This window comes from Macrosteles quadrilineatus, unplaced genomic scaffold, assembly GCF_028750875.1.
Source record: "Macrosteles quadrilineatus isolate MER2022 unplaced genomic scaffold, UCM_ALF_1.0 Scaffold_7__1_contigs__length_78375512, whole genome shotgun sequence".
Classification (NCBI taxonomy): domain Eukaryota; kingdom Metazoa; phylum Arthropoda; class Insecta; order Hemiptera; family Cicadellidae; genus Macrosteles; species Macrosteles quadrilineatus.
In genome coordinates, this window is record NW_026542600.1 from 43,663,719 (window position 1) to 43,676,979 (window position 13,261).

The 13,261-nt window shown below is 33.1% G+C and overlaps 1 protein-coding gene across 1 annotated transcript; it reads left to right on the forward strand.

Moving 5' to 3' along the window:
* Positions 1 to 1,035: 1,035 nt before the first annotated feature.
* Positions 1,036 to 11,747, forward strand: LOC128998321 (E3 ubiquitin-protein ligase SIAH1-like). The gene is made up of 5 exons (XM_054424413.1): positions 1,036 to 1,075; positions 2,263 to 2,337; positions 5,395 to 5,484; positions 7,731 to 7,836; positions 10,107 to 11,747. Exons 1-5 carry the CDS (start codon positions 1,073 to 1,075, stop codon positions 10,778 to 10,780), a joined length of 948 nt encoding a protein of 315 aa, XP_054280388.1. The 5' UTR covers positions 1,036 to 1,072; the 3' UTR covers positions 10,781 to 11,747.
* Positions 11,748 to 13,261: the final 1,514 nt, after the last annotated feature.

Consider the following 13,261-nt stretch of genomic DNA (forward strand, 5'->3'; position numbering starts at 1 on the left):
TCAGGACACCAATTATTGAGTTGCTGTTTGTATTTTATTCGATTAAAGCAGAACACATTTCTCTCATATTTATATAAAATCAGTTAAGTAAGCCAGGAATTAGTTTGATTTAGCAAAAACAACTCATAACAAATATTATCTAAATGTCCATCTATAAATAATATAAAAAATGAAACTATGAAGCGTCCCAGAACCTTTTTGTTCAGTAGAGGCTGAATGTTTTGCAGAATCAGTTATGGAGTGGATTTCTGTTGTTATGTAGCCATTCATAATTCTTTTCAACAATGAAATAGTTTCTGAATACTGTATGTAATTGGTTTTTATTGTTCCCTTAAAAAATAAGCTTCAAGTGTTTGTGTTAAGGCTGGTTGTTATTAAAGGCTACTTTATTACAAATTCGTATTATATTTTAGGTCCAAATGAAATAGAATTCTCAGAAGTAGAAAACCTGTTTATTTGCATTGTTGTTACAATTAGTTCTTTAACTTTAAATAACCATGATGATAAGAAATACATTTTGCATGTTTCATTTTTTACCCATATAAAATTTTTTTATATAAAAAAGTAAAATATTTGATTTTAAATGGGTTGGAATTAATTAACTGTGCACTATTATGTTTTTATTTTCATAAACTTTGAAAATAATGAAAAAAATAACATTACCACTCACATAAAGAAAGAGTAAGTTATTACAATGCAAAGCTGGACAAGAAATTCTAGCATTGTTATGGTAAAAAATAGTCATTTATGTAATATACATATTTTAGGAGTAAAAATATTTTAAATCCATATAAGCCTTTTTTGTTATATAAGATCACTAAGATTTTTCAGTTCAAGCTGCACAGAATTTCAGAGGTAACACTATAAGTAACAGAAATTATAAGTTTGTAAGGATCGAAGTCAGTAACTTTGGATATTATCAAGTTGATTGTTATCTAGAGACTGTCCTGTTATCAAGATCTAAAGTACTGTTTTCAGATACAACAGGAAACATCAGGAAGTCTGCTCAGACATGAATCCTTGAAGAACCTGCAAAGACTCATTTCATTGCAGTGACAAAGAGAGAGCAGACATGGTAAGTCTTAGGTTTCATAAGGGAATAGTTGACCTACAAAATTATAATGAGAAGTGTGCCATAGCTATTAACTCTCTGGATTTCAAATGAGATTAAGTCGTTTTTGTAATTTAAAATATGAAAATAATACAACTAGAAGATTTAAGCTAAGAACATTTTAAGTTTAATAAAACAGACCACAACATGTTACAACATAGTAAGTGTAGGGCATTTCGACTGTAAAATCACTGTTAAGTATTAAATATGTACTATGGATTATTATCAGGTCAATAACAAAATTGAACTGTAATTGCATTAGTTTATTGTCTTTAATGAAACGTTAAATTTAACTCTTGATAAAATTATACTACAAACAGCATGCACATGGTGACCAACATTTTGATTGATTAAAATAAAGGGGCTAAATATAACTAACAATGCTTCATTTCATTTCATTTATTTATTTATGGATTCACCTTTTTTTACATAATTACATAGATATTACAATACCTATTTGTTAAATAAGCAAAGGACAAAAACAAGAACATACATGAAACAACAAGAACATGGAATGACAAACAAGATAATACTACCGTTTTAAAACAATAATTTATTTGAACCATATATGATTTTCAAACTTATCTTGGATGTACTAAAATTTAATATGGACTTAAGACAAATTCAAGACACGTACGCATGATTACAGGGTGTTTTTTCACACAGCCTTTAATTACAAGTAGACACATTTTAATGACAAAACATAATTGCAGAATAGACAAAACAACCTTGTTGGTATCCCTGTTTTCTTTACTTCATTGTAGATCAGCTGATATGTGTTGTTGCATAGTTATCTAAGACGTTTAGTCTTCTATCTATTTTTTCAGATAGTATTAAACAATTTATCATCAGTAATTTTTTCTACCTGGCTGTGATTATGAACCAAAAGGTCCAAGAAATCTAGTGTAATTGGTTTGAAATTTTATTAAAAGGTTCTGGTGTGACACAAGAGTACAAAGTTTACTATCTGTATTTTCTTAACTATAGATCTATGTAATGAGCAGAAATCATATAAAATTTCTATTATTTTATAGGTATGTATAATTTGTCTTTGTATAATATGTTTTCAAAAACTTAATCTTTTAATACATATGAAACAATCACAATTACTGTTTCGCTTATGTAAACAAATCATTTCTTGACATGCCCAGAAACCTGGTGGGGTTAAGCCATTCCTCCCATGGCTGCCTTTGCTCGTTGTACCAGCTGTTTTGTGGATAACCCTGGTGAGGTTTTTTTTATCTGTGCTATCATTTTAGAATATGCTGTTACAAAATAGTATATTACGTTATTAGTCCTGAAAATAAGTGTTTACCGGACACTCGTCCGGTGGTCGTTCCCGTGCCAGACAAAGTTGAGTACGGGATTACCATACAAGTCCGGTAAACACATTTTGGGCGAGTGACGTACGATAGTTTACGCCATACTACTAAATCTGTACAAATCCTTATATATTACCACCAACTAAAGGACTAAAAATCACTAGTCATGACCTCTAAGAGAGGTTATGTTTTTGTTTATAACCACTCATTGCCACCCAAATACAGTATAATCAGCTGAATGGTGTCCGGTAAAATTCATTACAATTCAGTAGTATGTAATGAAACCCCATTTGATTAAGCTGACGGCAAACAGTTTTTTTCTGAACTAAATCCTTGCGTGGGAAGTTCGTCAAAATAGTGTAGTGGGGCGTAAAGATATTTTTAATTATTCAAGTTACGGTAATGCTTTGGATATGTAAGTTGTAACTTTTCAGCTGATGCAATTCAGTTCAGGGCCGTATTTCCCTAACGGCGAACACAGGAGATGTTCATGATTTTTTCGCTATCGCGTAAGACGACGATCACGTTTTTGTGACCGCGGGAGACGATGATGATACACACGGCCGCGCAAGATGTTCACCATTTCTCCGCGGACACATGAGACATTCATGATTCCGACGTGAACGGAGGGGACTGAGATGACTTGTCAGCGTTCCCGCAAGAATGAATGAATGAATTTATTCCACCACATATATAAAATTACACAACCAAATATACAAAAAAAGAAAAAGGGTTTTATGCAATACTAAACTAATTAACTATAACTAATTAAATATATACATGAGTCAAGGGTTGTTCCTATCTGTTTAGTCCTGGAATTAGCAGACATAGGCTGTGCCTGTGCGTCTGCTAAGTTGCTATAAAGATTGAATGAAATTAAGTGGTGCAATTTAGTTTTATTATTTTTGTATGAGTGGAAAGTATATTTAAATGACTTTCAGCAGTTAAGAAATAGTAATGCAATCAATAGACCCTTTTATTGGCTAGTCTCCTAGGTCTCTTTCGATCAGATTGTTGGAAACAAAAGATTCAATTGATCGAGTTGAAGCAATACCACGTGTATTTCTTAAGCCCTTTAAGCTCCAACCTTTGAAGAGTCAGAATAGAGCTGCCTCTCTGGTGAGAGCCGCCGGGGGCCTCATAGATTCTAAATACGGCCCTGATTCAGTTAGATTTCCAAAATAAATATTCATACATTATGTGTGATAGCTTAATGGGAAAATGTCCCTGAACTCAAGTTTAATATATCACAACAATTAAATATTTCCACTAAAAACTAAATAAACAAAAGGTACTATCACTCATTGACAAAATAGTAGTATTAAGCGGATTTTAGACATTGACATTGAGACCTGGATCTTCCTAATGTTAATGTTACATATGTTCATTCTTTAATATACATCCACATTACTCATGCAAGCATCTATACCACTCATTTTAACACATTCACTAAAGCCAACTGCATGAAAATTGCCAAATTGAACAATAGACAAAGTTCTTTATTTATAATTTCTTAAAGAAATACAATGGGGTCGTGAATACAATGGTGCTGTGTACAGTGTCTCTTAATATGACAATAATTAGTCTCAAACCACTTTTTATGGGAATGGGCCTACTTTAGTGTACTTGAGCACACACAGGGGGAGGGGGAGCACAGGCAAAGCAGCGGACTCGAGGCTCTTGTCTTTTGGCAGCTCTGACACAAATGAGAATCTCGTTTGTAGGTTTTGTAAAAATAATTCAATAGTTGAACACAATGCGCAGGTAATCAGGCAGATATTTCAGGCACTTATATCTGTACATTATTACATCATTTTCATTCAACCAATGCTTTTATTTATTTTTTAGTAGGAGAATTATTTAAATTTCCTAGATCAATTGTGATTATGACTCCAATAAGATTCACTAAGACCATCCATTTTTATCTGAAACTGTTATAAATAAACATTTTTACATCGTACATAAAATGGTTAAAAATTCATTGCCTATTTCACATTTATTTATTTATTTATTTATTTTTTGTAGGAGAAGGGCCTGGAATGGCCGCTCTAGCCTAAGAGCATCACTTTAGGGCTATGTCATGGCTTAATGCGATGAAAATAAATCTGTGCAATCATTTATTTAAGTGTGTAATGTAATACGTACACACACATATATATTTATAAGAGAGTCAAATAACTGAACAGAAACCTCAAAAATATTCCCTGGATTATTTAAGAAAGGTGATGGATGATTGCTTTAACAACCTTAACCTATTTGCAGTGTAAATAAAGACAGTCATACAACAAAATGAGCTACCGGTAAGAAAAATGTGATTGCATCGCAATGGATAAGGACTGGTATAAAGTTGATATCTTTCTAATGGAGAACAGATATGTTTGCACTTATGTCATTTTAAAAAGACAGTATATTTGTGTATTGTTGACAAGTATATTGTTCGTGTTTTAGAAAAATCATCTAGATTTTTAGACAGCCCAAAATTGTGTATGAATTTCAAGCAATTGATTTGATAACATTTTTTTGAGAGGGACATTGTTTTTCCTCGACTCTTGGAAGAAGATACCATTTTCCTCCCCCTATAAAAGTATTTAACAAAGTATTGTCGTTATAATGTACCATTAAATTGTACCAATAACCTTTACAAAAAAATTTAAATCAGTTGCCGTCACAGAGAAACTCTGACTCTAGGTGTTGTAATGTGCTCAAAACATAGTCTAGTCTCCTTCAAACTATGACTCCAATTATCTAATAAAAAATAAAAAAAATATATCAAATGTTTATTGGAATTTCCTAGACCAATTGTGATTATGAGTCATTCAAAAAGATTCACTAAGACCATCCATTTTTATCTGAAACTGTTAGAAATATACATTTTTACATCGTACATTAAATGGTTAAACATTTATTGCCTATTTCACATTGTATTTTATTTTACATTGGCATTGACATTTTATGTTACAGGACCATTTCCTTCGCTTGAAAGCATCTCATCACAACAGAAGCTTAGTCCGTAGACCCAACGAGGACAGTGTACAAAGAGACGAGGAGAAGGTAGGTCACCGTAACGGTTTTTAATAGCAACATATTAAACGATGGTGTAGAGCTGAAATAACAGTCTGACATAGACTCAATAGATTTGTCAAATCAGTACTTTGTTCCAATTCAAGTCTTGGCCTTAAAAGAGACATTAAAATTGTTTGTATGTTCCACCAGCTAGACTGAAAAAAATTATGAAAAGATATCAATATTTTTTAAAATTAACATTGTAATAAAATTCTCCTCATATTTAGGAATTTAGAAAAATTGAACCAAAAGTATAGATTCAACCTGTTAAAGTGATTAGTTAGCCATGTTTTACTCATTGGACAATTTATAAATCTACTGAAATTCTCAACACTTTTTTACCTTCTCCTCCTATACAAAATATCCTATATAACTTTCCTATATAACTATCCTATATGGAGAAAGTATTGTTTTCATCAAAATTTTCGACTTTGAGTTTGGGTGGATATATCAATATTTTTGGGTATCCCTAAAAAAATTTGGTTTTCAAGGTGATGACCGTGTGTGAGTGTTGTGGACTAGGAGGATTAAACATTTTTAATGTTTAATGTTTAATCCTCCTAGGTTGTAGATTTGTACAGAGCTACAGAACACACCTGTGGTTCGATTTTGATGAAATTTCATATGTGGGTACTACAGTATCTCCAGGCTTTAATCCATTTGTTGATATTTTGATTTTAAATTTCCCCATACAAATCCATGAAATAAAAGAAAACTCTGATTTTCAAAAAGAACGCTTGACTGATTTTAATAAAGATTTAGTATGTTATAGCCGTTTTACTTCAAAACAGATTGGTAAAAATTACAGTTCTTACTTACTTGACACTGATACTTGAATACAACTAGTGTTCAAAAGTTATTGCAACCTTTGTGATTTTCCCCATAAAATATCGTTTACTCACTGCTTAAACCTTACGCTAATCAGAGATAGTATGTATCAGTTTGCTGATACTGTTTTATTTTGTTTAAATTACACAATTTGTTTCTGTTTTGTCTTTGTATATCCGCTATAGACCAAAGGGTAGGTTTAACACAAACATGATCCAACGTTTTGACTTGAGTCCATTTTGATATTTTACTGTTTAATAACAATAAAGAATGATTATAAAGTAGGCCAATTAATTGTGATTTAAATTCTAATATACAAACTTTTTAAATATTTAGCTAGCATATAATGAGTTTTGGGGGAAGTATGTGCCATTTTGCTGATACCGTTTATTTATAAATTCCAATCATTGCACAGATGAATAAATATGTTTTAAAATATTTTCCATCCAGTTATTGGTAACTGCTTGGTAAATATTCAGGAAGTCTTGTTGAAAAGTGATCATCATTAAGCTTCTATAAAATCTTCACGTTTCACTTGTTTACAGTCCTCATAGTAGCAGCAAAGCTGGACTTTAATTTCTCACGAGTTGGATTTACTTTGATGAAGGGCAGATCTTCTGTTTGTTTTATTTAAATTTTTTTTAAAGGTAAATGAACGCAAGTAAAGAAAATAATAGTACAAAGTGTTGACAACTTGAATCATCTCTTGTGGTTGAGGCAAGAAGTCTAACAATATCTTTGTAAGACATAAGACATAACATTTTATTGGTCTTCTTACATTCACATGAATTGACAAGTCTTTTACTTTAAGTGTTTTGTCCATATTGATGATTTCAGTCTGTATTAAGCGTATTTATACATGAAATTTATTGATATAAATAAATAAATATGTGTATATCAAACTTAATAAGTAAACACCAAGGAAGGAACATACAATTTGACTAGAAATAAATACAGTAGAACCTCTTTAATCCGAACGTCCAGTAATCCGAATGCCTCATTACTGTACTCTATACACAGTACAGTAGTTCTTTATTGTATACTGTATTTATTGATGTACGCACTGTAATTATTTCAATTGTAATGTACTGTACTGTTTATTCCCTATGTGTACTACTGTATTAAATACACACTGTATTTTACTTTATAAAGCATTTTTCACTTTTCCCTACCTATTGTTATGTAAAAACAATAATATGTTCTGTAATCCGAACTATTCAATAGTCTGAACTACCCCCGGTCCCAATTAGTTCGGATTAAAGAGGTTCTACTGTAAATTAAAAAATGCAGGCGATAAACCATACATGCACTGACTAGACCTACCACCAAAACTTACAAAGTTCATACATGCAAGGTATATAGGTATTTTTACCACACAGTGTGTTTATAGTTGTGTTGTTTTGCAGGAGTTATCAGAGAAACTACACAACGTCTTACTGCAGCTCGAGGAGATCACCAAATGCCCGGTCTGCTTTGATACTTTGACTGGAGACGTGGTTCAGTGCATTTCTGGTACGCATCACCATTTAGCTGGAAATTGGTCTTAAAAATAATTTAACTTTTCAAAAAACTAGACTTTGAATACCTTTCCACAGTGTTCCCCCTTAAATTTAAGCCCTGCACCTGTATGTATTTTCGGTTCTCTCTTGAACAAAAAAAGTAGTTTGTTGGAGTTTTATCCCTGTTTGTATCTGAAAGTATGTGCCCAGATTTACAAATTACAACATTGGTCTGATTTTTAATGGACATGTACAGGGAGCGGCAAAATGATCTGACGGTTTTCTTTGCCGCCCAGTTGAGAGAGTGAGTGGCGGAGGGTGGTGGGAATAGAGGCGTTCCAAAGCCACCATGCATTTGTAGTGGAAGTGTTTTTTAAAAGCGGCAATTCCTGTGTAGCTGTTCACCGTTAGTTCCACAGATGTTTCAATATGGGTCCAAAGGGAAAAAGTCCCAACTCGAAACACCATTTTGCTGTGGGTGAGTAACTTCAGAGCTACTAGTTCAGCATTGAAAAAAAATCAACAGGCCGTCCAAGGTCAGCCCAGACGCCAAAGAACGTAGAGAGAGTGAGAGCAGCTTTGGAAGCTATAGTCTGTCCGTTTGGCTATGATACCCTACCCAGCGGATTAGAAACCTTCTCGGAACTCGACTCAACCTTCAGACCCCATCGCCAGGCTGGCCGTTGATAAAAAATTTACCTACCTACTGTCACAGTCTAACAGATCTGTACCTTTTTTTTATTTTACAGTAAGTTAAAATAAATTGTTCTTTGTATATTTGAGTTCTACGTGAATTTCCAAAAATAATGAGTCCAAACACGTTGTGGATACTTAATATCTACGATCTGTAAGTCAAAGTCGGAAAAAGCTGGTGACGATACAGAGTAATTGTACTACTTCCAGATCGTAGATTAGATATTAAGTATCCACATCGTATTTGGGCTCATTATTTTTGGAATTTCATGTAGAACTTAAATTTATAACGAAAATTTTATTTGAACTTAAAACAAAAAAAGTTACAGATCTGTGGGACTGTGACAGTGGGTGAGTCACTGTTTGTCTCCGGCCAGCCCGACAAAGGGGTCGAGAGGGTAGTTGAGTTCCGAGAATGTCCCTAATCCGCTGGGTATCATAGCACCCACAGCAAAATGGTATTTCGAGTTGGAACTTTTCTTCTTTGACCCACATTGAAATGTCTACTGAACTGCTACACAGGAATTGCCACTTTTAAAAACACTTCCACTACAAATACATCTTGCTCAGCCGTCCACAACTCCATGGCTACTAAATATGTCCGCATATTGGCTTTGTACCGCCCCTATTTGAGTATAAGACCTCAAAGCACTTCCCGGACTTGGCGTTGAAGATGTTCAATAAGCTTCTAACTAGAGTTAGGCTGCTTGAGAAAAACCGCTTTGAACGTGTCTTGGTGCGGTGGCATTTTACTCAATTGATGAGTTTTTTGCCGATTCACTCTCCTCTCTGCTCGGCATTTGTACTCTGTAAATATTAATGATAGTTAAATGTTTTCATATTCAATTTGATGTATGAAGTGATGTTTTAATTTTTTATTGACATGAACAATCCAGTTTTCTCTGGTAAAAGTTCACAACAGAAGGTAAAAGGTAAAAGGTATTCCCACCACCTACTCACTCGACAGAGCGGCAAAGAAAACCGTCAAATCATTTCGCCGCTCCCTGTATGAAAGATATAACATTTAATACAGTACTTCAAAGTGCATTTCCATTTAATTTAAATTTGATTTTTAAGGGTGTCGAATAATTTAGTTATTTTGTCCAGGATATTTTGTTGAAAACTACATTAATCAGAACCCTGTATCTGTAGAGTTGAGTAAAGTTAAAAAACAAATATAGGTATTACAAGTAACCAAATAAAAATTCATCTTTAGACCAATTAATTGTTGAGCATTCGATATAGGATTATGGTATTATAACAACACTTTTAATTAATTATTTGAGTTAAAACATGGAGAATAGTTTCCACAGAAATTACTATGAACTAAATGTTCACTATGTTATACCTGAGGTTATACTAACTTTTAATTTTTTTTGTTTTTTCATAACAAAAAATGTGTCCAATAGTTCCTCGATTTATTATATACTTTATCTATAACAATGAACTTTAAAAGAAAATATTATTGTATTACTCTGGGAAAATATAATTTTTGCAGATAAATACTGAACAAGTTCAGTTGCCTCCATCTATCAGATCTCGGTATTTGTCCATTTCATATACAGTATATCAGATAATGTATTGTTTTAGGGCACGGAATATGTATTCAATGTCGCCGCAAGATGAACATTTGCCCAACTTGTAAGCAACGGTTCCTGAGCAGCAAACCAACTATGTTGAACCAAATTTTAGAGATTCTACCTGCACTTTGTCCATTTGCTGATAGAGGCTGCAAGGAAATATTCTTCCCCAAGAATCATCAGGCTCACTGCGAATTCCGAACCTTCAAATGTCCCATCGTCAGGCTCAATCATCGTTGTAATTGGATGGGTGCTGTGAAGCATTTCAGAGTTCATTTCATGCGCAACCACAACGGACATTATGTGATCTATAGTCTTGGAACATCTAAGAAACTGTTCTACAACAACTTCAACAAGAACTGGCTACAACAAGAGTATCTCCACTCGGTAGATGATAACTTGTTTCTAGTGACCGGCACAAAAGATTTATCTCGGCAGATTTTTGTACAATCAGTGAGACATATTCCCCTTAGAGAACCGACAAACACCTACTACTTTGCGCTCACTATATCATCAAATGGCATAACCTACAAACACACCACAAAGGCAGTCCCTTACGACGAGTGTGAGATGATCAGTATGGGTCCCCACTGCATGGTAGTGCCTCTAGAAGAGGTTGGTGCCTTAGTGAATGAACAAGGAGGATTGGAAGTTACTTTCCAAGTGATGAAGCATAAAAAGTAAGCTGTGACAGTTTGGATTGTTCAGCGTACAATGTCGTACAAGTCTTATGGGAGACATTATGTTGATTGAACTGCAGGTTACACCACTTGCCCTTGTAAAGGCGCTAAAGTACATTTAACTTATTTCTGCAAATTTCTGCATTTTATTTTTGTCCTGATGATTTGGAACTTAACTCTGGTAGTCAAAATTACTATACAGTAATACTAATATAGCGCAAGAAAAAAGTAAACACACAACAAGCGTTTAAAGTCGCTAAGACCCCAGTTTGGAATATATGGCTTATGGAAGTGAATGTGAAATGGACTATAGACTATCTACTGCGCTGATACACAGCGAAAGGCAACATTATAGATTTTATATTATATGTTGCATGCATAATACTAATTTAACATTTATTCTTAAATATTACTGGGAAGTTAAAACTTTGTTTGAAATATCTTAAATATACCCTTTTTGCACTTGTTACATAAATAACTTCTTGATTAGCATTGTACGTGTTATCAAATTACCTGAAAGCACAAAAAATATGTCAAATAACACTTATAATAATATATTTACACTTATACTGTTTACTCAAAAGCCAGTAGGCCTAAATACATATAACAGATGGTAAGTGGTTACTATCTTACCACTTACCACCACTTACCATCTTTTATATGTATTTGTCGTCTTGTAAGTAAACAGTATAAATGTAAATCTATTATTATAAGTGTTATTTTATGTATTTTTTGTGCTTTCAGGCACTTGTTATATACACAAAAATAAATTATAAATCATCAGATGTTCGATAAAATGAAATAACATCTATAATTGTTTATCTATTTATAAAACCTTATTTATTGACTAAGGATGAACCTTGTTATTTAGAACTTAAGTTTAATGTCAAAATTTATTTTGTATTTAATACAGACTCAGACTAGGATTCTGTCTTGTATATATACTATTGTTATTAAATTTATCCTACTAAGATTAACAACAGATTATTTTGATCCTAATTCTTATAACTATTTAAAATATGTATACTGAAATGCACCATCAAATTAAAGTTTATCAATCTCACAGTTATTACATTACATATGTAGGTGTAAAATGATGCCAAATGTTTATGAAATATGTAATGAAATATAAGTTAACCAGCTTATTGTTAATTTACATTCTGTGAACAGGTCTAAAATGTTCCCATACTTCCACATTTTTCATTTTGCACTTTTCAAATACTTTGTCATAAATAATTGCATCTCCAATGGTACAACTCAATTTGTTTTGTTCAATTGTTATTCTGATTGGGCAAAGTGAAATGTTGAGAAATCAGCTGTTTTGGAAACTAATCAGGTGAATAAAATGCCACTTTTTATGACAACAGATGGCAAGGATTTTTAACTTTTTTCAAACACTGTCTTAAGCTATAGTAGACACTTCAAATACAAGGTTATGACCAAAAATAATTTAACACATTCGCTACTGAGCGTTGCATATATGCGACGCCGCAGTCATTGCCACAGACCGAGGTATACATTTGAGTTTTACACATAGACCGGCTGTCACGTGGATAGCAGTACACACAGACCTTGGGCGAAAACCTGTAAAACAGAGATAATTTACATTGTAATACGCTACAATCGTGTTTGTATATAGTTTATTATTATGACGTCACCAATCATCATATCCACAGACCAAGCGACGCAGTTGTGCGTCAGACATTTTTTTAGACCACTGCAGGGAATTCAGTGCCTTCAAATAGACCGTTACAAAGAAATAATCATTTTAATAACATTAGAACCCCGACGCAAATATGCGACGGCAGTCTATTTTAATGTGACCAGCCGTCGCATGTATACGAAGGCAGTCTATTTTAATGTGACTAGAGTCTATGGGTGGACACCGGCCGTCGCATATGTGCGTCGCTGGTCCATGTGAATGAAAAATTTCTTACTATTGCAGTAGCGAACGTGTTAATGGGCATTCAACATCTTTTACTCACTGACTGATTTATCATCACTAATTCTCCAACTTCCAGACTAGCTAGAAGGCTGATATTTGGCATACTCATTATTCAGGATAAAAATGAGAAAGTTTAGACAGTTTTCATAATGATTTTACTTTATAGGGGTGCACCCTACAAGCGCTCAAAGTTCTAATGTTATTCTGATGGACACTCAATTTTTACCATTTAATTAGTTTATCATATACCATCTGTTAGAACATTTTTATTTATATAGCATCTGCCTCAAAATTTTTGTTTTGGTTTATTTTTTATCAGGATTGGCATATTTTAGGTTAAGCTATTATATAAATCATAAACTTCTAAACTCTAAAGTGTTGTGCTTGGCTAATATGATTTGTATTACTTCTATTTCACACTACAGCTTATATTTGTTGACTATAATTTTGCTTCAGTATTTATTTTTGTGTTACACACACACTTTAAATGTGCTTGTTTTGTTTCTGTAATTTCATTTTTCTTTCTTAAAAAAAAAAAAA